Source organism: Hippocampus zosterae, chromosome 6 (assembly GCF_025434085.1).
Source record: "Hippocampus zosterae strain Florida chromosome 6, ASM2543408v3, whole genome shotgun sequence".
NCBI classification, from domain to species: domain Eukaryota; kingdom Metazoa; phylum Chordata; class Actinopteri; order Syngnathiformes; family Syngnathidae; genus Hippocampus; species Hippocampus zosterae.
In genome coordinates this window covers 11093786-11121223 of record NC_067456.1, presented here as the reverse complement: position 1 = coordinate 11121223, position 27438 = coordinate 11093786, and the positions used below count along the sequence as shown (strand labels likewise).

The 27438-nt window shown below is 41.7% G+C and overlaps 1 protein-coding gene and 1 long non-coding RNA gene across 4 annotated transcripts in view; both read right to left on the bottom strand.

Annotated features, from left to right (window-relative positions):
* The window catches only part of ntrk2a (neurotrophic tyrosine kinase, receptor, type 2a), a 73539-nt gene that overhangs the window by 34359 nt on the left and 11742 nt on the right, over nucleotides 1-27438 (bottom strand). For 2 of the 3 annotated variants that reach the window (XM_052067820.1, XM_052067821.1), the window contains exons 6-13: nucleotides 26035-26168; nucleotides 25298-25430; nucleotides 25072-25143; nucleotides 23358-23606; nucleotides 23223-23249; nucleotides 22421-22432; nucleotides 22255-22292; nucleotides 22091-22190 (exon numbers count right to left, since the gene is read on the bottom strand). In XM_052067820.1, coding sequence (XP_051923780.1) covers nucleotides 22091-22190; nucleotides 22255-22292; nucleotides 22421-22432; nucleotides 23223-23249; nucleotides 23358-23606; nucleotides 25072-25143; nucleotides 25298-25430; nucleotides 26035-26168 — 765 coding nt within the window. The remainder of the gene's footprint in view (nucleotides 1-22090; nucleotides 22191-22254; nucleotides 22293-22420; nucleotides 22433-23222; nucleotides 23250-23357; nucleotides 23607-25071; nucleotides 25144-25297; nucleotides 25431-26034; nucleotides 26169-27438) is intronic. The other variant, XM_052067822.1, reaches the window with a different exon arrangement.
* On the bottom strand, nucleotides 10739-19895 carry LOC127602032 (uncharacterized). The gene is made up of 3 exons (XR_007962691.1): nucleotides 19081-19895; nucleotides 11793-11820; nucleotides 10739-10785 (listed from the first exon to the last, which is right to left on the bottom strand). It is a non-coding gene; the product is annotated as an uncharacterized LOC127602032 (long non-coding RNA).

Sequence of the window (27438 nt, the reverse complement as noted above, 5' to 3'; positions counted from 1 at the left end):
GGTGTGTGTTGTGCGGTCCAAGCTTGACCAGCTGGCGTGGACGTGCGCATGTCAATGACTCGTGGGGATTGACGAAGCCTCGATAGGGGAGCAGAATGAAAATAGCCCAGCGGTAGATGTTTTTATAGAAAAGCTGTGTGTTGTTGCAGTTGTTGTCGTGCTGGAAGTCCATTCGCCTATTTTGTATGAACGCTTTTCATACAGAACAGCGACGGGGGGGGGGGGGGGGGGGGCTGCCAGCTGCTAGCTTAAAGAAGAGAAATGGTATACTTTAAGGCCACTTTGATCAAATTGAAGACCTCTCATTTAATGAATATGACCACAGGGAGTGGGCGACAGACTCAATCGTTTATCATGTGATTATGCACTATATTAAATACCTAAATGATATATCTATAAAACGTGATGACTTTGTAAAAAAACGGTGTAACCTGATTGTCGTGCAGGTGCAAGTCTTTCTTTTGCGAGAATAGGGAATTTGGCAGACTGTGCCGTGCTGGGTGTTACGGCAGACATTTTTTACACTCCCCGAGGACACCTGACACTTTGATGGCTGGAAAGAAGTGAATCGTTAAGCCAGCTAAAAGGAGGCCTAAATTTTGGCGCAAGGTAGCCTAACGTGATTTTGGTGGATTTGAACGAGATGCAGGCAGAAGGAGCTCCATGGATGTGTGTTGGATAGCATTGTATTTCATTCAGAAATATCACAAAAGTGTGCAACGAACCCTCTGAATCATCATTGTAGAAATCAATTGATATTGTTTTATTATCATGTTTCATATCTTTCAAAAAGCACCTTCCGGCCATCTGTACCGGACACATGAATTTAAAGGGAATAAGCTGCTTCCATTAACCAGAAAGAAAGTAGTATGTGGTCATTCCCACAACGGCGCAAACGCCCGGCTCTAATTATGAACAGCGATGGAAATACCACAAGAAAGTAAACTCCAGGGCCCCATTTTTTATTTCAGAAAAAAATCATGGACCTTAAGCTTTGGAGTGCAAGACTTCCGTGACCACCATGGCACTTTTAAGTGCTTCTGTGTGGGTCTGTGAGCTCAATTGTATTTTAAATTTGTATATGAATACTGGGAAATCTGAAATTTCAGACCACCAACTCAAAAAAGACCTGTTAATTCTATTACAAGTTTCTCTTTCCAACTTTGGACCCAATTTGACTCATCACCTGCAACCCAAATTTTACCCCAAATGCAGAAAACTGTTGTCACAGAAGACGAGAGAAAATGACAAACCCTGAATTTAACTGCGCATCAGTTGTGCAATTGGTGATATGTCAGAGTGCCTGCAATGTTAAGACTCTTGAAGACCCACTTCGATCATATTTAAGCCATCTCAACTAAATATGATAATTAGCCATTTAAAAAAGTAATTGAAAAAAATATATTAAAAAAACTGGATGATCAATCAGAAATATTATTTTTAGATGCCGCTCCCCCCACTACCCCCCAAAAAAACAATTCTTGATGGTTCGTTTAATTTCGATCTGTTATGCTAAGATGCAAATATATTTATATTATTATATTATGTATTATGTGCAAATATAACAATGTATTATTGTGTCTGAGGCACCGGTATTTGTTAAGTCTTTCAACATCAGGTTTAAGGATTAAGGATCCTCGGATACCTTGCAAGTGCCAAAAGATAATAAAGGCCTTCATTTTGGATAATCCAATTTCTCTCAAGGACGAAGAACAAACACATTGTTCCTAATTCCTTCAAGAAACCCGGGCTGCTTGTTTATGTCTGCCGGCTAATTGCTCATTTGTTTAGCATTCTGAGGTTGCCTTTGTGTAACAAAAGGAAGGAGACACACACACACACACACAGGTGTAGGATATTCTCTGTTGTGCATGTGCGTGTCTGTAGGAGGAGTTGAAGATCATTAACATACAGAGGTCTCGGGGTCAGATCATTAGAAATGTGGTTAAGCCGAGGGGCAGAAGGAGGCTGTGTGTGTGTGTGTGTGTGTGTGTGTGTGTGTGCGTGCGTCTCTGAAGGCAGAGTGAGGTGGCGTCGCTTGGTTAAAAAAAAGAAAAATGAAGGAGAAGATGCAAGGGTGAGGTGAAAGTATAAGTGGGGTTAGGTTAATAGACATGGAAGCCATGTTTAAACTGGTCTGTCGGGTGGTGAATCCTCCATTTAACTGTCAATAAATCATCAGCGGTCATGGCTGAAAGCTGGGTGGCGATTGAGTGTTAAAGTCAGACACACACATCTTTTTTTTTCTTTTTACGTACCCCCTAAATGCAGCTTATGGGGTCAAAAGATGCTATCGTGGAAGCCAATGAACATGTTCCCAGAATGAATTATTCTCAACCTTCAAATGTTAAGCAAGTCAAAGTGTACGATAGTATGAATCAGCATTCCATCAGCTGAGTTGGGAGTAAATCACATCCTGCACGTGCGTGGCCAAGTAAGTCTCGAGTCTTCACTGCCAACTTTCAAAGCAAGTCCCAATTTACCGTGTTAAAGGTCAAGCTAGTCAACTGGAGTCCCCGTGAATGTTCAAGCAAGTTGAGTCACGTCATTATGAGGGTCAAGCAAGTCGTAAGTCAAGCCACTCAATCTTGAGTTGTGCATGACGAACTGAATGGGAGACGTGAGGACCGAACTCAAACAGTTGAAACAGTTTGGACAGTTTTCAAAAGCGGTTCCAATCCAAATATACTTTTAGTATTTAGAAAAATACATTCCTTGTTTTTTTCTTTCCCATCATGTTTGCATTTCAGGTACCGTATGTAACACTGTGATCCAAGCGACTGCATTTTGTGTTTGTGTTCAAATGGGATTTCTGTGCATTTGAAGCACAGCACAAAGCGAGTGCACTGAGTCAACATCAAAAGAAGATGAGGATTTGGCAGGCGTTTATTTGTTCAAGTATTGAAGATATGCTTTCTGTTATTTTAAGGTAGTGTCAATAAAAACTAGATAGTCATCAGTGTTGTCCTGCATCCACTGTCAATGGTCCAGGTGGCTCGGGTACTTTGCAAGGCGCTGTTGTTTTGGTTAGAAATGGAGTTCAAATGGGTTTACCCGGTAACTCTTAATTGTCCGTGTGAATGATTGCTCCCATAAAGTGAGTTCGCTGAAATATCATTTAAAGAAGGGGTCCCCAATCACCAGTCCGCAGACCAATGCTGGGCCTCGTCCCATTTTGGACCGGGCCACGCAGAGAAAGATTTTTCTACCATTGTTTTTCAAATCCACCAATAAATGAAAGAAGAAGCAGTCAGCAAATGTACAGCTAAACGCGCAGCTGATGAGCAGCCATGACTTCCAAAGGATGAAGCTGTTTTGACAGGAGAAGTTCCTCCCCTGGCGGTATCTCTAGAGCGACGTGGAGGAGGAAACTGTTGTGCATGGTATGTTGTCAAAAACAAGGCAAAACAAGAAACCTGTTGAATCATTTAAACAAGCAGCACCCAAGTGATCAAGTGGAAAGCATGAAAATATGAGCAGAGTTTGCACAGCCTGCCCGCGTAAACATTAGCAGTTTTGTCGCCAATAACTAGCCAGCAGCCAGCCACCAGATGAAAGCAGCAATCAATCGTGTTATCTTTTGATCAGTCACGTTTACAAATAGCATCGATACTTACGCCTTATGAAGGCTCTAACTTTAAAAAATTATGATGTTTGCATAATAAGGCGTATTTATTATTCCTGATTGGTCCATTTCTTAATGGTTCACTGTGTTATTTTATTTTATTCTACATTTGTTGCAGAACAGAATAGCACTGTTTGAACTCAATGAAAAATAATTTAATGACTTGATAATTACCTTTGTTGCCAGTTACAAGCGCTTTAAAACTGACAATTTAAAAAGAAATGGTTACCGGTCCGCAAACAGCACAAACTTGTCTCAACTGAAACGTGACACAAAAAAGGTTGGGTACCGCTGATTTCAAGGAGCTGTTTACTTGTACAGTGAAACTCCTCTACAATGAAACCTACATGGGTGAAAATACCCCCTTGGTGTGAAAACACTTTCATGCATGAAAGCCATGCCCAGTTTTCTGCTCCCCCTACAACGAAAGGTTCCCCTGTTCCGTTATACGAAATCTTTTTCTGTGCTCTTGCCTCGCAGCTAGATTCACTACAATGAAAAAAAGCCTTCCGCAAAAGTATAATCCAACCTCGGCATGCCACAGCGACCTCTACTGCTTCGTTCGGAAACGGCAACAACATCCACCACACTGGTTTAGATGATATGACACCTGGTGGAGTAGAGGCCACTATGCGACATAAAATGTTTACGTTCTTTAAATTTGGGATGCGTACTCTTCAAAATCAAAAGAATAATTCTCTTCTTTACATTTCTCCATATGCATTTCATAACCAATAACATTAATGGCCAGTGCTGTATGAGATGGAATTTTCTTATTCATGCTTTTAAAGCTTGTTGGTCAACACCGTCATTTTTGTCAGTTCTTAATTGTTTTCCACGAATCCTTGTCAGGTTAAGGGATTTAATTTCCTCGAGCGAAGAGGCATTTTACTCGGTAGATGACGACGACAGTCGTTTGACAGAGCAGCTGCGTTGTGTCAGACGAGGTCGAACAATGGTGGCGCTTTAATCACAGTACATCTTGTTAATAGTCGCACTGTCAAATTAGCGCGATGCCATCCTTGCTTGCCTGTTTCAGCAGAGGTTTGTGCTCAACAATGCAATTAGCTGCTTAGTTTAAAAAAAAAAAGAACAGATGGCTTTTCATAAATAGTAGACACCCTGTTCGGAAGCTATGAATAACAGTGATGGAAAAGACAGTTGAAAATGATAAACAGTCGACTTAAAAATATACTATTTATTGTAATTTGTGAACACCCACACTTTGTGGCTTCAATTTCTTGAGAGGGGAATGAAATTGAGATTCACTTGAGTATTGCCAGCCGGATACGGTGGGCGGAATTATTTAGGTTCTGGAAAGTGCAGCACATCAATTTAAAGCAAACACTAGTATCTTTTGTTAAGGCAACAATTTTTAAACAGTTTTTTTTTTTTGTGGCTCTGATTAGATTGTGCAGTGACTGTGAGCCAGCTACAATGCTCACTGGGCCGTGTAGGTTAACAGGTTATTTTTGTTTTTTTTAAGTCTTTAATTTGGAGCTGTTGTGATTGCTGTGAGGGCCTTGGGGGACATTGGATCAGAAGTTTTACGGCCCGAAGACTCTGAGCGACGACATTGATCTACCTCAGGCTCGCCGGGTGCACTGCACGCAAAGTGTAGCCATTTGCCACGCCTGTTGCCTGGGGCGATAGATGTTGAGAGGCTATTGTGGGATTTCAGAACACCGGGCCCTGTCAGATAGACTCTCAGAGGACCTTTGCATGTCTCATGTCCAGGGAGGAACAAGGACAGTGATTAGTGAATAATGGTGAAATTTAAAAATTGAAGTTGACTTCAAAGTGTTTTTCAGCGCAGGGAGGGGATTTGGGGTGAGGACGCTGCATTTGTTACCTCGAAGGCAATTATGCTGGAACAGATTTATTGTGAGCAGCTAACAAAACCTAGTACATTTTTCGTTCGCATTGTTCCTTGTCAAAAATGACAAACAGATGGACTCAAGTGCCATATACAACTCAAAGTATGACGCTTGAATAGATTTATAGTTAGCGCAAGCATCTAACAAAACCAAGTAGATTTTCAGTCCACATTGCTCCCTGTGAAAAAGAACAGACAGACTGCAGTGCCATATACCACTCAAAGTACTTTGTATACAAATGTTGGTCAATAATACAAAGTCCTATCAAACCGATGCTAATTGGAACAAACATGGGAAAGGCACTAAAATAAAAGTAAATGAGTATGGCCATCGTGTTGAATTTCCAACTGTGAGTGCTTTGACAGTCAACAGTACGGTGACACGACCATAGCTGCGTTCAATGTTTTGAAATTCACACCCAACTTCTTTTTGACAGCGCTAGCAATAAGAAAATGACATTTTAGTAAATTCAGGTCCAATTTCATCAAGCAGTAGTTAACGCTAGTTATGCCAGCACACGTGGGAATCCCGCTCACCTCTTTGCCGAATTTGGTCATGTGACATTCCGCATAAACCGAATGGTTAAAGATTTTATGATCTTGGCCTTCATACACAAACAATTACATTTGTCATATTTCTTTAGTATTCATGTTTCACACACAAGGCTGGTATCAGCAAAAGGTTAGATAATGACGACATGAGTCGGCCTCCTCCACTTGGGCCCTGATGCAGAGGCCTCTCACATTTTCTACATCGCTATAAACACACCCGCGGATGAAAATAGTCATTTCTTCCTCTCATCAGGACGAATTCCTGATGTTTTCCACTCTATCATCTCTCACTTCGACACCACCCCACTTGCTTGAGTCACCCTCTTGTTTTTCTTTTCTCTCAACATCCTCCTCGTTTTATTTCCTCGGTTCGAGACTTGCAATTTAAAAATAAATAAATTCCAGCCCACATCTCCAGTGATTGAAGTCTGATTTCTTCTTGGGGTACTTTTCCGGTGGGGCTTTAAATATGCTAAGCTGACCCCATAATGGTTAAGCAGATTTGTCTTGCAACAGGATTGGTGGCGAGAAATGACACACACACGCAACGTCACAACTCCCACAACCAATCCTGAAATCAATAATGTGGTATGAAGGTGTACCAGTGGTGAGGTCTGCAGGCTGCAGCTTTTTTAACAGTGTAACCTGATAACATGATAAGCTGTCCACTGTAGTAACCGATGTCCCTGAAAGGGTTACTGACTCCATTTTGCTGCAGCAGCCTTTCGTCTCCTCTTCAATAAACGCATCTCCGTATTGTGCACAGATTTAAAAACATAAGAGTGGTGGTATTGTTCATTGTTGGTGTTTGTAAGCATCTATCAATCACACCGATGCATTCAGTGCAGCGTGGTTTTTAGTTTACCGCCGTGCTATTTTGAGGTGGACAACAGAATGAAGCAGAGTAGAGATGACTGGGGTCGTACTCGAAGCTCCAAAAATGCATACCTTACCACCTCTCAACCATTCTGTACTGCTTGGAACAGAAACCAGGTAAGAAACAATTACATAGAGACCACTTATGCTACTGCTGAGGGGCACCAAGAGGAAACCCACACAACCACTGCATCAATTATTACAACACCCAAAAGACACATTTGCTTTGCCGCAAGCAACTGCAATAACTCCGCACACTGAACTAATGCACCAGTCAGCACTGACCTCTGCTTTTGACTCTTAACACCTTTAGTTTAAAAAAAAATAAAATACCAAGGCAAGCAGTATTTCCTTCATCGATTCACAACAGCACAACTGTTCAGAGATGCTACAAGATGCACGCTATATAACTTTTTACTCGACAGCATATCAACAGACTCGGTGCAAGCCTGAGGCAGATTGTGCACTCGTCGCCGATGGCAACAGTGTTTTGAAGGAGACAGGTGATATTGGTTAACGAGCAACGCTTTTCACTTTCACAATGATGCCGCGGCATATTTGTGTGAATTTTGGAGACGTAAAGAAAGGCGCCGCTGGGTAAAAAATGTTCAAACTGCAATAATGAATATAAAGGCGCGCACGCACGCGCGCGCGCACACACACACACACACACACAACACTAATAAACATTTGCCTTTATTGAAAGAAATGCCGGAAAAGGAAGGAAGATGTTTCAAATAAGCAAATACAAGCCCCTCGAAGGTAGCTTTAAAACACACAATCTGCAGTTTATGGAGGCGCTCTAGAGCCACAAAAGTCCTTGAAATTCCGACGCGTAAATGTTTGCTTGCTTTTCCGGGAGTAGCACACTACTTTTATACTATTGTCAATGAAGACATAAAATGAGATATGAACAAATTCAACGAACAGGACAAATAAAGATAAAACAGAAAACAACACAGTAAAAACTTTTGAATCTCATTTGTGTTATTTTTTTCTCTCAAAAAAACAGAGTACAAGTCACGATAATCAAAACTGATAAATTCACAATTATGTGCAAATAAATGAATTACAAAACAAGATAATTAAAGTACATAAAAAATATAAACTACAGGCCAAACAATAGAAGTAGAATATAATACTTTTGATCCCTTTTTTTTTTTCATTTCTTTAAGTCACATTTCTACCAAGTATTGCAGCTCAGTTTAGCGCGCCACAATAAATTTTCATGTGGCCCGCATTTCCACTAAGGATGGAACTAATCAATGAAGACATCATTAATAATTCTGTCAATTTTGTGGAATCGATTGATGCTAACAGGGGTTCAAAACATTCAGGGAGTCTCCCAAGCTTATTAAAAATAATAATAATGAATGCATTAGTATCAAGAACATTTCACCCATTCCTCACTTTCCACTGATGAATACCATTGTGTATGTAGCATATACACTAGCCATTTTCTTCTTTAAGGCACATTCTATGTTTATGTTACAGTGGTCCTTGGTTTATGAGATTATGCTTTTGGCACTAGGGGCACACACACACAAAAACAGACAAAACTAGACTCAGATGGGATGACTGATGGCTAAACGTCAAAATCGTAGCATAGCATTTTCTTGCGTTGTATCGCCAGCTAACGCTGTGGAATCTGTTGAAAATCATTAACTACTCTCACAAAGAAGAAACAAACACAAACCACAATCGGCAGATATGTTATGAGATTATGCCTTTGGCATTAGGAGCACACGATGACAAAAAACAAAAAACACTCAACTAGACTCAGATAGGATGACTGATGGCTAAACGTCAAAATCGTAGCGCAGCAGTTGGTTGCTTTGTATCGCCAGCTAACACTGTGGAATCTGTTGAAAATCCTGACAGAAGAAACAAACACAAACCACAATCGGCAGATATGCTAAGTGTGACATTTGACCACAAAAACATTCCAATTCGTTGCCTTGCTACTAGTTAGAGGGTGCTACTTTATTGCAGACATTGTCCCGGGTCCTAATGAGAACAAATTTGACATTGCGCGTAAAAAAAAAGAAAAGAAAAAAAGATTGATGTCTTCTGATACACACCCACAAACATAATGACACAATTTGTCATTTGGAGTATAATTGAATCAGTTTAAATCACCTTTCTATTGCTCAAATAATAGGTATGATGAGTTTGCGATATGATTAGGTTTTTGGGCCTAATTAGCACGTTAGCAGATGGATTATGTGTCGCTTGGCATCCCGGGCCTTGAGGATAAACAACATCTTCACGCCGCAATCTAAGGAATCAAATATTCCCCTCACATCTGCCTCCGTTTCAGTTTCAGTCAGTCCCCAAAAAAGTAGAAACTCTGCAGCGAAAAGTACAGAAACATGACTTGACAAGAAATGGTCAAACAATGACAAGACTTTTAGAAATGTGTACAAATGGAGGTGCCAGACGAAATCATGTGGGCATGTACGATTTTCATCTTGATGTCATCAGACAGGATGTTGTCCAACGAAAAACCACTTTGGAATGATTTTGACTGAGCATCCTTCCGCATCCCGATAACAGCATGCAACTAAACAATCGAAGAAACGTCTTTCTTTCCGAAGCCATTTGATAAATAACAAAGCAAGTGATGAGGAAAAAGCCAATCAATCTCGCTTTGTTTTCGACAAGCTTTGATTACTAAGGTCATGTTTTGAGCAGTTGATTAACAATAAAAGGTTGCTTTTTCACTGATGCGAGTCTGAATTTGTCACTTCGATTTCAGCGTAAAATATGAATGCGGTGCTTTGATGACGATGCGAGCTTAGTGTCAACGTGTCGGCGTCAGATGGTTTAGAATGACTCTAACGACAATTGAGCAACAATTTATGTCCCCGCCACGGACTTGAAAGTTATGAATCTGCCTAATAACTGGGAATTTATCGGAAATATGTTGCTGCGTAACGATTTTCTTATTTCCCCCCTCTGCTCCCTCTCCTTTACGAATTGTAACGTACACAATCATCATATTGCTAAGATTAGCACTTACAGATCATAAGCGTCACATTCGCTTGGGTTGTGCGTAGTGTAAAAATCACCATTTTCATGATTTACGAGTGGAACAAAATGTTGACTACAGCAGACTTGCCGGCAAATGGACGAGGGAGGAAAGGCTGTCCTGAAGCGGATACTCGGGATGTTTTGACAGACACGGTATATGTCGAGTAACTCCAGAGCTTATTTATGATGGCCATCTAGCAGTTTGAGAGCACGCCGTCATCCATATTTACGATGACTATCACCGTTGCCTTTTCCACTCTAAAGGCATTTCAGCCGGCTGGATGGCAATGCAGCATCGCAAAATCATCATCAGCCGCCACTGATCTGAGAGAATGAAGTTCGTCATTATATTCCACCTTCTGAGACACTCGCAGAGATGTAAAAGATGTTGAATGGCAGAGGAAGCTGATACCAATTGTTAAGGTTACCAACATAAATCTCACGAAAATAGATTAATAGCAGTTGCTTGTGCAGTCGTATTCACTGGCACCAGGTAGGAAAATGGGGGGAGTGGGTGCAGGTCAGAAGAGCGTGTGTGGGTGGGAGATATAGGTCAATGGCCAATCAGGTGTAAATAATTCAGTCAATGGGTGAAGCCTTTAGGTTTCACGGTTCGCTGTGATTGGTTAATGAGGTTTTCCGGGCCTGGGTACTTGACTATGTTGTATATATTTGTTGTTGATGTTTGTATATAGTTGTACTGTAACCACTTCTTTGCCCTCTTTCCAATGCCCAAGCAAGAATTGTTTCAGTCTTTCTTTTAGCCTCGTGTGTGTCCGCGTCCATTAGTGTGAGATCGCCTCCACTGGGATGTTCACACATCCTGAAGGGAAACAACAACAAAATGAACATAACAAAAAAATATGAACAGAAATAGAAATACATTCAACGATGATCATAGTAAAAAAAGAATAATAAAACTGTGGTGAGGTTAGTGCGGCTGAGATGCGCCTGTATGTATTAGTATTTGTTATTGACGTAACACTCTATGGAACTTAAGACTGTAGTTCGTCGAATTTAGGGGTCCTCGGTTTACAACGGTGTTCCCTTCCCACGGTGACAATGTAAACCGATTTTCAATACAAGTCAGAAATTAAAAGTGTCGTAGTTTATCACTGACCTACGCTTAACCCTTTCATGCACCCTGTCACTTAATACGATAAGCTGTCCGCTGTAGTAAACGCTGTCCCCGAAAGCGTTACGTAGTAGTTAAGTCATAATTAGAGGAAAAAAATCTGTTTGACAAACATTTAAAAATAAACCAGAAATAGAAAACGATCATGGAAAAATCAGTCAGATGGGCGGAGCCTGAGTGTGCCATCTTGTACCAAATGATCAGGTATTCTTACGCTGCTGTGCAACGAGGTCATTGCTCGTCATTTGTCTCCTCAAAACGCCGCGATTACAGAACAGATTTTTCGGTCACCTCAGGATGTCACAACTGCAGTAAATATTTGCATGAAAAACCATTTAAGGCCACAAATACAGAAAAAAAACGGACGAAAAAGGTCACTATAACAACAACTAAGCATATTTTTACACCGCAGTACAATTACGCGCCATTTGTCACATCAAAATGTTGCATGTGGTAAACCGAAAACCGAAGACCCCCTGTGGTTATCCTCTTGTAGATGCTGAAGCCCATTTAGGTTTAGCGTTAGAGTTAGCATTGGGTTAAAGTTTAGTGTTAGTGTTAAGAGTTAAGGTTCGGGTTATCTTGCGAATGAACAACCAATGCAAACTTGTTTCATCCCCGTTTACGGCGGCACAATGGAACAATCTAATGATAAACTCAATCTCGGATTCTCACAACTAGGCAACCTAAATTACCTCTTCCAAGACTGTTGCTGCCGAGGTACTGTACAGAGACAGGGAAGAACAAGCAGCAAGTGTCACTTCCAGTGAGTGATAATGTCAAGTATATTAAACATCAATTATTCAGCAAAGGTCAATGTCACTCTGAGCGCGTTTGACAAATTCACAGCAGAGCCGTGTGGCAGTCAAGAGCGTGTTTGTTTAGTATATAAAAAAAAACAACAATTTACTCACAGCCAGGGTGTGGTGACCTTTTCACACGGTCGCCACGACAAAGCCCATCAACGTCACTCTGGTACAGACACACAAGTCCACTTTACCGTCTTCCCCCTTCCAACTGTGCCGCATGTTTTCTTTGTTGCATTTCCCTGACAATTTGCAGTTCAATACGAAAGCACCGGGTTTGGAGGATTAGCGCCATCTTAACAAAGTTCCGGCAGAGGTGGCACCAAGTCAGAGATGCAACACCTTTCGAATGCATTTCATCAGCACGGAAGAAGCGAGAAATTCAAACCGGAAAAAGAACCGCTGACAAATTCTGCTCAATTTTATTTCAAGAAAAAAAAAAACAACAACCACGGCTGCATACAAAATACTAGAAATAATGTTAAAATGAGATATATTGAAACAAAAACGGTTGAAAGATGATGGTTGCTGCCTTTGGAATAACCAGCAACAAAAACCCTGATCCTCTGAGCCTTTGGTACCCGCCTACTGCCCGAAGACAGCTGGGATAGGCTCCAGCACGCCAGCGAACCTAGTGAGGATAAGCGAACTAGAAAATGGATGGATGAAGGAATATTTTGACAATGGGAACGTACGAATTACATTTCCAGTCAGCAGCTGCAAAAATGTGGTAGACCGTTTTTACCATCCCCACGCCCCCAAAAAAAACTCCAAAGCAAAACCAAAAAAAAAAAACAATTCCACTGCAGCGTCTGCTCAATTTGCAATTAAGGAGCATGTGCTGTGGCAAATGAAGTGGAGGCGAGGTAAAGTAATGGCTGTCACGTCTGTCAGGAGGAGAACGCAAGTAAGAAAACAACTCCAGGCGGCTGACACTTGGTGATAAAGGACATTGCGAGATGAGCCAAAAAACAACAACTTGCTGCCCGCTTGGTCATTTCTACTCGGTGAAAACTGGGGGGCGTGGGGAAATCAGTTTACCAGTCAACAAAGCAACCCCCAAAAATATATACATATATTTCTGTCACTCATACTTGGTGACTGGGAATTCTGAAATTTCAGACTTAGGCAAGTTCAAAAGAATGCCACTAGCGAAACAAATTGATTTGCTATGCAGTAATTTTCACAACAACGGCAGCATGTACAGCATTAAACAAAGATTGTTGGAACCCAGCAGTTGATCCTGAACATACAAAAAATAAAAAAATACATCTGAGGAAATGCTGTGGTTTCCACCCACAATTACAAACAGTGCCCCCCGTGTCTTAAGGTCAATGTCACTACAAAGTGCCTTTGGTGTCCATAACAGAATCACTCAATTATGGTGACAGGATAACAAAATCTCAAAACCCCTTGCATAAGAAGTTAAGCATTTGCACACATGCCAATACAATTATACGTTTCTTAAAATGTGTTTCCTTCATTTTATAGCATTTTCATTGAATGTATGTGATTTTGATATGGCCCGTTAGCTCTCTTAGCTGTAAGCCCCGTTAGCTCTGCTCATGACAAAAATAAACAAATACAATCTTTAATTGAGTGAAGAGTGAAAAAATATATATTTATTCTTAAATTGTATCATTGTTGTCAAATATGGGTCGCGAGCGTGCGATCAAGTGTGTGAACCTTTTTAGAAATGTGCATTAAATGACAGTACATTGTCAGTTTCCTCATCAACTCATGTTGCTCAGTCAAGATCCACCATGTCGCCCATAAAGTGCAAACATGAGCTAAATGTCCACCTTGTCATTGTCCACCCTGTCAGCAAGCTTACAAATTTCTGCCCACCAAACTGCAGGGCCAGTGTCATGTATGACTTTCGTTACCACAACGCTATAGGAGGACTTGGCGAGGGGGGTGATGGGGTATTGAGGGACGTGGGAGCACCTTAGAGTCTCAACAACTGTTCTTCCCAACTTCTGAAATCACAAGGCCCCCTCTGAAGAACTCCCCAAGTGACACATACTAAGCCACAGAATTTCCTAAAGACCATGAGGCAATCTTTAAGGAGTCCTGTCCCTTTAAGGATAAAAGTGCCAGAATGTAAAGAAACAGTCTCGGGTTGCATTGGAGATAAAATACGTGCGTCTCATGGGAATCAGCATGTATGAGTAGCAAAGCCAGAGTTCTGGTCCAAGTATTCTCCTGTAAAAAATGTATTTTTACGTTCCAGAGAAGTAATGTCTTCGTAGTGGGACATAACAGATGATCAATTGGGGTTGAGAACAGGTGAGCATCTGCTTGTTGTTTGCCTTGGAGTGAGCAAAGCTTGTAAATATTCCCAAGTAATATAGAACAGATTTGCCTTCTAACGCGCTGGCCTTCCCATATTCACAGTAGGAAGAAACAAATTGTTTTGTCTATGCAGATTCTTGGTTGCCAGTCATAAATGGAAGGAGTGAATAATATTTTTTTCCCTGCAATGACTCACTGGATAACTGAGAGCCGCAAAGACAGCTGAGACGATCCTGGGTAATGAACACGGGGGCTTTGACGTCCTTTGTTGACACCCGGATCCTCCCCGGGTGACGCTTCATGCCTTCTTGTCTGTGCGTCTGAAGGCAGTAATTCACTCTGCTTGTGATAAGGATTTCCTTTTCGGCAATGGTGGGGGTTGCCATGGTAACTGCATTCAACGAGGTAACAGAAGGTGACCAAGGCAGTGCCACACTAAATTCTAAAGGCTTCTTTTTTGGGGTTTGCCCAATCTGGCCTGGGCTAGGCTCAACCCTTCGGATAATGAACAGATGTCAATGTTCCGGTTATGATGAGACAATTCACGCCAAATTCAAACATTTCCAAAAAGATTTATAAATCAGGATCAAACTTCTGATGGCCAAAAGCACCATTTTTTGATACAGGACTCTAAATTTGCCTTCCCTTTACGATGTGTGTCGGAAATGTCCCTGGACTGGTGTCACAAATAAATATTCTTCCAGACCAAACTACGAATTCTCACCATTTTTGTAGGCAAGTCAAACAATCAGCATGTCGACCAAGCCATCCTGTGGCGTTTGATTCGTTCAGTGCGCGAGACAAGGCAAATGTTGCAGCGGGACAACTTGTGGCTGTTTGACCATAATAACGTTTCTTTTTCCAGCATTCTGGGCATCTGTCCGGACCTGGCCGAGAACGACAACCCCCCTACTCAGTCACATGCAGGTGGTATTGGAGGGCTTCTCCTCCAGTCTCGCACCTATTGGTCATCATGTCATTCGTACTTTTCTTTTCAAAAGAGGGCTACACTTTTTAACACTAAACTTGGGTTCGGATCGTTGCCATGTTTTTTTTGTTTCCGTTGCTGTCACTTTGTTTTGTGCTTCTGTCACGTTTTTTTTTTTAACTGTGTTTTTTGTTTGTTATTTTTGTTTATGGGTTTTTTTTCCGGGACTTTGTGTTTTGGATCAAGTTCTTCCGGTGTACCCCTGCAAGTGTTTTTTGTTCATTTGTTCATTTTACATTTTGTTCAGTACTCCCCTGGCTCTCCCGCCTCCATGATTTTTAGGGTCTACTACAATCACGCATAGTTGATTTCTGTCAGACTATAGTCCAAAAAATTTAACAACCGAGTGAAGAGTTTCTAATCGTGTTGTGGTGTCTCTTTTTAAGTTCCTTTGATCCATTCAGCCATATCTGAACCGCTTTATCCTCAGGTTTGCATCATATCTTCATTTTCTGATGACTAAACATTAGCCATAAACCTGTCTGGTCTGCTTCGAGGGATCATGTATAAACCGAAGAGCTGTCTTCCAAAACCTACCATATGCTTTTGTTGTCATTCTGACTACACCATCTGCCTGTTTCATTAGCTGCATTTTCTTTGCCCACCAGCATACTTTTAGGTAGCTGATGATGTCAGTGGAAGGCAAAACAAATAACGGGCTCTCAATTTTTGGCACCGAACCACAAACAAAGCTGCAAGAGGTAAATCCAAGTGACAGTTCTCGGAAGTCTTTCAGGATGTGCCCCTTGAGCGAACATGCAGAAGCAAAAAAAATTAACTAAATAATGCGTTGTCTGCCCTCGATCACTTCTATTCTACTTCATCGAGTCTCCATCTCTTAACACTCATCTTTAGACTGTCAGTCACACACACACACACACACAAGCAGAGATGCTTACCATTAGCCAATGATGAGGAGGCGTGGCCAAGATGAGAGACACATCCTGATGGGCATGCAATCAATCGATCGATCAATAAACCTCTATCTGGTAGAGTGCTGTCCACAATCACTCAGGACTGCTGCTGCCGCCACACGCAGACGTGCACACTAGCACACGCACACACACACACTCCTTGCCACTGGCCTCCAAATCTACAGCACAAAAACAAACAGCCACACTAAATGTTATTGGCACTTATCTTTGCCAGCGCTTTTTACACATTCAGGGAAGCAGCATGGTTCCATTTGTGGGTGTGTGCGTGTGTGTGTGTGTGTGTGTGTGCAACAAGGACTTGATCAATAGCTAAAGCCTTATTATCATTGCATCTTGTTGAGGACACCTGTCAGTTAAAAAAAAAATAATTAAAAATCCTGTTGACGCAGCCGGAAGCCGTCTGGCAGCGCCGACATTTACGCAGGCAGTAGTTTGAACGCCTCCTCGTTACACTTTACGCACGGATGGGAGGGGGGGAACGGGGATGCCATGCTGGATAAGCATGATGAGTGCCTCCTGGCAAAAATAGTGCAGTTGATAGACTCATGTCATGAATTTAAATGAAGACTGGTGGATTTGATTGCCATTTTAAGGACTTTGCCATACTTTATATTGCCGGCGTGAAGCCAATTTCCATCGGGAACAGAAAATTTATCCGGCAGTAGTAATCTATCATGAATAGAACCACAAAGAAGTCTCAAGAATGCCTGAAAATTTCTATTCACCTTATCCTCATTAGCATCATAACCGACTTCGGGCAAGACTGGTCGGACACCCGACACCCGGGACTGGTCAGGGGCAAATTGCAAGGCACATATAAACAGACAAAAAACAATTCACATTCACACTAAAGTATTTTGTAAATAAAAGCATGAAGGCCCGTTAGGAGTGCAACCACATTAATGTACGATTACCTCATATCATTACATTTACACAAAAATTGATGGAAAACTAGATTCAAAAATCAGAATCCAGAAAATGTTTGTTCAACTATTATTCAATTTATTTTCAAAATTTGATTGGTAACAAAAAAAATGCTTGCAATATCTTAAGGTTATTGCAATTTTAGCAAGAAGGATCAAGTCACGACACATGATTTGCCTTTTACGGGCCACATAAAATGATGTGGCTGGCCGAATCTGGCCCCCGAGCCTTGAGTTTGACACGTGTGATTTAGAACCTCCAGTGGAGTTCTGAGGTTGGGGATTCACACCTGGGCATGTGTGGAGTTGGAATGTGCTCATGGGTTTTTTCCAGATACTCCAGCTTCCGCCCACATTCCAAAATCATGCATATTTGGTTCACTGAAGCCTCTCAATTTTCCATAGGTGCGAGTATGAATGGTCCAAGTCCAAAATAAACCGAAATAGATCCCAGCTCACCCGTAACCTGCACGAGGAGAAGCGCGATAGAAATCGGCTGGCTAGAGAGCACAACGTTATCCACTTATGCAGCAAGGCCATTGTGATCGACAAACCATAGCTGACTTGTCTGATGGGAGAGCAAGAGAGCGAGGGGGCGGTGTGTGCCGAGCATGCTCAGGAGCACATCTGGCCTACGGTGGAGTTGGGATGACCTTGAGGGTGTCACATCGATCGATCAAGACTGAGGCTGCGTCGGGGAAAGTGAGGGGTGGGGGGGTGCAACTTCCCCAAACAAGGAGAAAGCCGAAACCTCCGCTAATGATGAATCATTGATGGCATGTGGACAGCCAAAGCTTCTCTTCACGTCAACTTCAGCATACGCCCTCGTTTCCGCTATTTGTCCCGTTGGCTCCGCAACTTCACTTTCTCTCACCTGTCTTTTTGTACTCTTGACCGGCTCGCCCCTCTATCACAACTCCAAATATTTGGATTTGCATTTGATTGTTGGTCATATAGGCATTATTTTAATGGTATGGTTAACTAAAGCCTAGATAAAACTTTTTTTTATACTTGAAATGTGCATATATTTTTTATGAGCTGCCGTTTCCTTAAATCTACATTAGTCATTTACATTATTGGTTGGAATTTTAGGGGAAATATGATACAAGTAGTCTGATTTATGAGTATTGAGTAAGAATAAAATGGACTCGAATCTCAAGGCAACTGCGGTGGTAGAAACTGAGGTGCCTGTCCATCCATCCATCCATTTTCTGTTCTGCTTAATCCTCACAAGTGTTGCAGGGAGTGCTGGAGCCTATCCCAACCGTCTTCGGGCAGTGGGCAGGGGACACCCTGAACCGGTTGCCAGCCAATCGCAGCGCACACAGAAACAAACAAACATCCACGCTCACACCCACACCTCGGGACAATTTAGAGCGTTCAATCAGCCTGCTATGCATGGGGGATGAAACCGGAGTACCTGTAGAAAACCCACGCAGGCCCGGGGAGAACATGCAAACTCCACACGGGGAGGCCGGAGCTGGAATTGAACCTGGTCCCTCTGCACTGTGAGGTTGACGCGCTAACCACTGGACCACCGGGCTGTCCCACCACCACCCCTGTCCAACCATAACATTTGAAATCTAACAAATCCATTTCTGAAAGTCTCTCAGCGAGCTGGACGGAATTTTCCCAAATTTTATCATCACATCATGTCAAAGCCTAAGAGTAAACAAAGCTGCAGTGTGACCACACATACACACTAGGTGTTATGGGCTCATACTCGAATGTCTCCATGAAGAGTTATCTAACATCCACGAGTGAATATACAATCCAAATTTTATGGAACTTTTACCGAGTGTGACAAGGTTAAAATAGCCAGTTATGCCTTTGAGCAAGCACCATTCATTCGCAGTCTGGAAGCAGACGGTTAAACACTTCCCGCTCTGGGAGGGACTCCAGACGTGTCAAATAGCACCACAAAAAATGACTACAGTTGTCACTCAAATGGTGAGAAGTTAACTATGCACAAGCCAAGAGATGATCTGGTCCTTATTAACCGCGAAAAACAAGGAATTACCGTACATATAAAGTACCTGCTTCCCATTGTTTGCTATGCACTGGAACAGATTGCGCTCGACCTGCGAAGTTCCACAGCATGCCGGTTGCATCCTTGGTGGATGTCACTTTCGCAGCTTTCTGCCATAACACTCAGACACGCTCGCACAATAAAACCCACAAGTGCACGCAACATTGCTGACAGACATAAAAGCGCCATCCAGGTGTATCAAGAATCGAGCATATCGTAAGAAGCAACCTGCTACCAAATGTTGCCCATTTGTTATTGATGAGAGAGGAGCACAATAGCGTGGAACTGATGAATAATGTAAACATCAGCGATAGCAGGGAAATGGTTCACACACACTAACACACAAAAAGCGCTTTTTTTTCCCCCCTCATACACATCCGTTGAGAAGACACGGCGCGAAACGCTCACTTCACACATTCCCAACTTGACTGCCATCATCGCTGATGTTAGTGTGTGTGTGTGTGTGTGTGTGTGTGTGTGGTACATCAGTGCATCTGTAAGCTATGCAATGTTCAGTTTTGATTGTATCTTTCAGAGAACTTTCCATTTCACATTGTTTACGATCTAGTTGGCAATTTAATGCATGGTGTGTCACCATTTGGAGTATTTGTTCCTGAAAATGTAAATTCTGGTTCCTCGCTGGAACCCAAACAAAATGTATTGTCACACCATTGAGTCGTCAATGTACAGTACGGTGCAAAAGTCTTTGGTCCATAGCCATGTCCAGCCCATTTTTAGAGGGGCTGAAGCACTCCCATAATTTGACAGATGATGATATTACTTTTTTTTTGACTCCGTGTTCTTTTTAACAAGCTCAAAAGTTGAAAAAAAAACTGTCGTTTGTTGAAATGTAATGTTTGAATACAATACACCTCATTTTACTAATGAAAAAAAGGAAAGTGATCCACCTCACTCATCCCAACCTGCTTTTGAAGCATAATCTGTGAAGAGCTGTCTGTATTTCCCAATTTATAAAGAGTGAAAGTGTATAGAAACATGTTGTTATCATCACCAGGCTTTTTTTTTTTTTTTTGCTGCATTTACTGTTCAGGTGGGACTTTTCTAATTCCCATTGTAATGTTCTCTAAGAAATCCCCGGTCAGTCGTCAGCAAAATGGGCATCGGTCAGCGAAGGACAGAGATCCAGCAGTACTGGAAATGTAATGCTGGACTAAAGCTTGTACACAGGATTGTATCTTGTTAAATCTGTATCTTAACATTGAAAAGCAATTTCTGTCTTTTATTTAGCTCGATGTGAAATTTGTGCAACATTGGCAACATTGGCTCATACCCTCTGGACCTTCTGTGGTCTTACCCGCATCCATAAAACCTTGTGACACTCTTGGTTCTGACATCACAACATGCGCTATATCTCCTGTGGGAACAATTCACGCTAATGTTTCCCCCCCCCCCCCCCCCACCCCCCACCCATATGTAGACATTACTGAGGCAGCTTTAACGTCTTTCATTCCGAATGGCCACATTTGTAAGCTTCTGGTGAAAGAAGGAGACTAAAAACACAAACACAGAGCTCATGGCCCATCTGTCACGATCGGCAGCTCTCCCTGGAGGGCTGTAAATCAATCTAGACCAAAATACTGCACTTCAACTGTCATAGCCGAGACTCCAGCACACATGATTTATTTGAAAAAGCTTTGAGGGGTTACATAGTGTTGAAAGCCAATACTGTATGAATCATGTCGCAAAGCCAACACATGCATGTTATGTGCAGCAGTTATGTTTAGTTCACAAAGAATGAGAAAGACAAGATATGAGCCAAATCTACACACTACGTCACATTAGAAGGAAGCAAACGGTCATAGAGAGCCACTGACAAAAACTTCAGTAATATTGAGCGGAAAGAAATAAGAAAAGTTTCCCAGTGGTTACTACCACCTACCATTTGGACTGGATGGATTCATGGAGACGCAGCCTCTGTTGTTTTTTAATGATTTTTATGAACACTGTGTTATTCCAATGAGAGCAGCAAACCACAAAAACAAGGGTGGCAATTATAGTGGAACCTCAAAGACTGGAACTCAATTTTCTTTCGGGATCCAAATAGAAATAGTCAGTTCCATGTTGAAACCAAATGATTTTTTTTTCTCTCATTGATTAAAACAAGTGTTTGAGAAAAAAAAGTGAATCCCCTAAATATAAAAATGCATTGCCTTAACTTCACATTCCAGGATGCAGCTAAACACAATCTAGGGTAACAGTGCCGTAATACGAAACACCGTAACGTATCGCACTACAAAGCAACACACTATAACAGAGACCAACGCAAAGTCCTCACCGAAATGCAATTTAATGTAGCGTTAAACACCATTACAAAACATACCATAACGCCACCTACCGTAACCACTTATTCTAATGCAGCGTAATGCAAAATGCTAGAACACAAATTATTGTAACGCAACGTAGTTTAACATGACAGACCTGAACGCAACCCAATATATGGTAACGTAGTATAATGCGCTGCGCGGTAACCATAAAGCAACTTGCCGAAATGCATCGTGCCATGGTATGACATATCATAACGCAACATGCCATAACTCCACATATAGCAACATAATGTAATGCATCATCACATACCTTAATGCAACCACAACACAATGCACCGAGAACCAGAACGTAATGCACCGTAGGCTAAAGTATCATAAGGAAAGGTAATAAACCGCGCGATGCAAAGCCCAGTATCACAACACACCGAATGCAATATACCGTAATAGCAGAAAGAATAATAGACCTAAACTCAAATGAGAACTGAACTTCGATCCCATGGTTGATGTGTATTTTTTGATTTTGTGATTAACAGAGGTAAAATTTTCCAGAGAAGGTCCCAGTTGCACAACTTCCTGGGTGTTCCACTTTATAAGAAATAGAATTTCTTCAGTATCCCCGTGCGGGAGAGCGGCTATATTTTGTCTTCATGAAGCCATCCATTCTGGACCCCTCCATCGGGACTTTCTTCTCGCGTCTTCTCATAACAGAACGGACAATGAGCGCAGTCTTACCTTTGATGCCAAACTTGGAGTTTCCGCCAAACTTGAGAATGGCCAACATAATCAGGAAACCGAAGAAGGCGACGGCAGCGATGCCCACCACCACATACACCTGCAGTTTGGGCAGAATTTACGACACGCCAACGCAGCTGGTGGAATGTTGATTGAGGACTTACTGCGACTCTGTCTTCTGGCGGGTCTGAAGTGGGTCCATCTGTTTATAAAATAATAATAAGAATAATAAATACATCATTCATCAAGGGAATGATCATTATGACTTTTTTTTAGAGAACATACTAAGGGTGGCATAAAAAATAAATCAATACGTATTTGTAGCAGTACCTATGGGGAAGTCTGCAGCCAGAGAAGGTGATGTTAAGAAGCAGCAAGAGAGAAAAAAGGAAAAATAAATTAGACCACAAAAAAGTCGCAATATCTCAACACCGTTTTTCCTTACCATGCTGCTAATAAATAAAGGATGTCATCTATCAAGTTTGTGAGTGCCAGAATTCAGCTTATTAACCACACAAGCACAATAACCACACGCATGCAAAGCCGCAAAGAAAAAAGAAGAGAAAACGGACATAAAATTAAACGTGAAGAGGAAAGCGACAGTCGTGTCAACCGTCATCCTCAGTGCAAGGCTGCAAAAATTACAACGCCTTGCCAAAACAACTTGAAGGACAAAAGCAGAAAAGTTTTTATTTGCCATTAATGATGAGGACCGAAACGAAATTGGAAAAAAAACACAGAAGAAAAAAAAATCCACATGAAAATAAATCAAATTGAAAAAAAAGTGTTGTTTAATATTCTCTTTTTTTTCGAATAAAGTCATTACAAAACTAAAGTGGTCATTTTATTGAGGGGGCGTCCAAATTCTCAACAGTCTGAGACTTAGGTGCACGTTTATGCTCATAAAATTCTGACCTTGCCCTTCAAAAAAAAAAAGAATTATCTTGTAAATGACTTAAAATGTCGAGCAATCAGGTAAAATTTGGTGAAAATTTTAACTTGTTCATTTTTTTCTTGTAAAGTGATAACTTTATTATCTCAAGAGTCTGCTTACTTTTTTTTTTTTACAGATTATGACTTATTATAACTTTATTTTTTATGAACCATTCATTCAAGAAAACACTTCACTCACCGTAGTAGTACGAATCTTTGTCAGTTCCTGCACAAAGATTTAAAAGAATGACTTGAAAGTCAGATCAAACAGACAAGGCCTTGCAGGAAGGCTTTGGATTTTGCAGAATTCAAAAGCGGTGTGCGACATAATGACCTGTCAAGTGTGGGTCCTCACCGTCCCAGGGTTTATGCATAAAGTGGGCCTCGACCCGCTTCTGGTCTGTTCCGTAGTCGTTCTTGGCCAATAGCGTGTAGAGGCCGTTGTTGAGGTGGGTGGGGCTGTCCAGCTGCAGGCAGCCGTGATACTCGCGTTCGGTCACCTCATAGATCATGGTCTTGATGAATTTGTCCTCCATCACCGCTTTGCCGTTCAGAAACCACTGCATGTGAGGTTCGGGGTTGCCTAGGAAACACAAAGATTTGCTTTCGGCATTCTGAAAATCCTTCTCGAGTCAGTAATATACATTATTTGTTGGCCTCTGAAAATCTGTCCTTTCACATTTCTCCTAAACATCCATCCATTAAAATCCCTGAACTGCTTAATACAATTGTAAAATGATTATTTGGATTCAAGTAGAATGACTTCCAAGGAAGTGGAAATTTTATGAGGCAAAAGTCAGAGTATTATGACAGAAAAAGGACTGGGATGCAATTGCATGAGAATAAAAGCATTATCGTATGTGAATGAAATTAACTTTAAAAGCTTTTTGTTTAAGATGATTACTTAATTTTCAGAAAAATGCGTAGCTCTTGCACAAGGTTATGACTTTATTCCTCATAAAATTACACATCCATCCATCCATTTTGCAATCCGCGTGCCCTCATGAGGGACGCGGGGTGTGCTGCAGCATATCCCAGCTGTTTTCGGGCAGCAGGCGGGGGACACCCTCAACTGACAACTGCCAGACAATCACAGGGCACATATAGACGAACAACCATTCCGCGCTCACAATCATACCGAGGGACAATTTCGAGAACAGGTGTCAACCTCGAGTTCCGGGGGCCAGATCTGGCCGACCAGATCATTTTATGTGGCCCGCAAAAGCAGATCAAACTTGCCAACTTTCATAATTCTTGTCTGCCAAAAATTTTATTTCTCATATGTTATAAATAAAATACATATTTTAAGCATTTCAATGCGGTTCAATTATTTTCTGCAACAACTGTACAACTGTCATAGTATTGTATTCTACCACTGATCACTTTAGCTCTGCTTGATACTTTGCACATTGTCTCACAGTTGTCACTGGATGCTACCACCGCATACGGTTCACTTACATTACAAAATGTCCTTCCGTACCTATTTGTCCTCGTTTATGATGATACTAATGCACAGTGTTTTATCGGAGACAAATTCCTTGTGTGTTCTACATACTTGGGCAATAAAGATGATTCCGATTCTGATTTTCTTGTGACCAACTCCCTTATGATAGTAACTTAAACAAGAGTTGAATCAACAGTTACTTGTGACTTCTTTTAATAGTTTTCAGTCATAACGGCCCTCCAATGGAAACGGTAACTAAAATGTGGCCCGCGACAAAAATGAGTTTGACACCCTTAATTTCGAGTGTTCCATTAACCGGCCATGCATGAAAATCCACGCAGGAAGGTCAAAGCTGGAATCGAACCCTGCACCTGTGCACTCTGAGGCTGACGTGCTACCCAGTTGACCACCGGGCCGCCCATTACAAAAAACATTCTTTTTCAAATTTCCACTTTCCTTTTCTCTTTGTTATTATTGCTTTTGACTCATTAAATTGCAGCTTTATTGTTTGAAAAATGATCATTTAAAGTCAGTGTCAATAATTCCACTTGGTCACTCAATAGTGCGTGGTGAATGACAGGCAACAGTGCAATCCCGATCTTACCTGCGACACTAAAGGGAATGCACCAGTGGTGGTCTGAGATGGCATCACTCAGCTTGGTGATATTCGGAGGAACTGAGGAGATAGATCAGCAGCAGCAGCAGACAAAAAAGAAGGTTAGCACGAGTGAAACATTAAATGCATAGAAGATCTTTCTTGTGTGGCTCTGCATGGAAGACTTTCATCTAATTGGATTTTTGCACCACAAAAAAAAAAAGGGCAAACGTACAGAGTATGTCCAAGAGCAGCGAGGATTCTTTCTCGCCGACGATGTTCTGTGCGGTGCAGCTGATCTTACTGTTATGGTCCAACGATGACAAGTTGGACAACCATAGGGTGGAGATCTGACCTGCTGTCGCGATCTGTCAACGGAATGAAGCGTGAACCCATTTTAGTCGAAATGGGTGCGGCTCAATAGTCTTTTGCACTCATGAGAATATTCATTTTTTGCATACATTGTTGATCCGTGTACCGTACAGTTATTCTTACTTTCGGTATGACACCGAAAACTGCTTCAGTGTTACTTGAAACATTGTCAGTACAGTAAAAAAAACCACACACGCACACAATACGACCTTGGTGTAACTCATTTCAAATCTAACTGATTCTAATGTATACATGTTCCTAGTCATCATGGTGATTTTCTATCGCATAATTCCTTCAGTGCTTCTTCAATATGGAGTAATCTTCAATTATGCTCAAACAACACCCCAAATGCAAATACCAGTCTATCAGACAAGCGCATGTGCTGCAAAGTGTAGAATTAATCCTCCGAAAAGACATTAGCAATTATTCTTACAATAGCACCATTTATTTCCGAACCCTGGAACCATTAGTTTGATTTACTGACGATAACTCTAGTCAACGATGCTTCATTGGGCTCGTTTTCATGACTGAGCTACGTACGGTACGTGTACTTTATGTCTATGGGCGTGTTACGGGGGCTGAGGTTGCGAGTGTACGGACCTCGTAGTTTGTGACCAGCGTCATGTTCCAAATGAGGTCGGGCGAGGGAACTCCGGAGGTGGTGCAGGACAGCTGCATGTTCTCACCCTCCTTGACGGTCACTTTGGACGCCGTCAGTGTCGCCATGGGAAGCTCTGAGGAAGATGAGATGGAGGAGAAGGGAATTTGAGATTTTTTTTTCCCTCCCATTGAAACACTTTGCACGTAGACACCCCCCCCCCACCCCCACCCCTCCACATACACACACACACACACACACACACACACACACACACACACACACACACACACACACACACACACACACAGGAGTCAATAGAAAGACCTTGGATTCAAACTCGGCGCCCTCGCCTTTCATTTGTGACTGCGCACACAAACAAAGAGACACAGACAAGCAGTTACGCTCATTACCACTGCATTTCTCCGGCAAGCGGACTGCTAATAAACTAATTGGACACACTTACTTTTGTGTGCCTCTGTGAGTGTGTACGTGCACGCGCGGCAGGCACATGAACGAGGATAACAAAGATGTGATGCGTGCATGACAAATTTGATTCATCTCAGAAGACCAGACAACAAAAGACAGATGACTAAATCAAGCACCTTATTACTCACTGTAATCTCGCCAAAGTCCAAACAAGACAATATGTCATTTACGAGTTTGTCTCTGTCTATAGATTGTGGTCCTGGCAAGGGTAAATGTAGTAAAAAAATAAAATAAAAAAAATCAACAGTGAATTTATTTAATCGGGTTGTTGATTGAATTTGACCTCGGGGAATGTAAATAAATTTAAAAACATCACATCAAATTAAAGTGGGCTCTCCAGGTATATAAGAATCCTGTCAATATGCACTAAAATGATGGCACAACTACAGCAAAACCTGCACCTCAAAGTTAAAAAATGTCATGAATCCATAGAATGATTCTTGCATTTTCAGCACTATAATTACACTACGGTCATAATTATTCATAATTTTTTTTTAATCAGTGCCATATAAAGGGTTCCACTGTAAAAGTGCCATTACCAAGCTGCTTGTCCATCCCTAGATCCCAATCAGGTAATGAAAGTTATGTCCACCTTATGCATTAGTTATTTCGGACCACATAAAAATGAAGAGACAGTCCTCACAGGCCCGAAGCCAGTCAGCCAGAGGAGATGGCGAGGCGTTGACAGCAATTGCACATTTAACCAGACAGATTTCTTATCAGGTCCTTTTGTCCGTCGGCCTGTCACCACAGCAACCCACTTATCACCACGGCAACCCGTTCCATCACCGCCAGAGACGGTAAGAGACATCGTTTTAGTGGTGCCAGCTGTCATGTTTGAAGCACATATCTTCACACCCATCCTAAAATACATACTTTGTCCAATTAAAGTGCCTATACGCCAAAACACGAAGGCC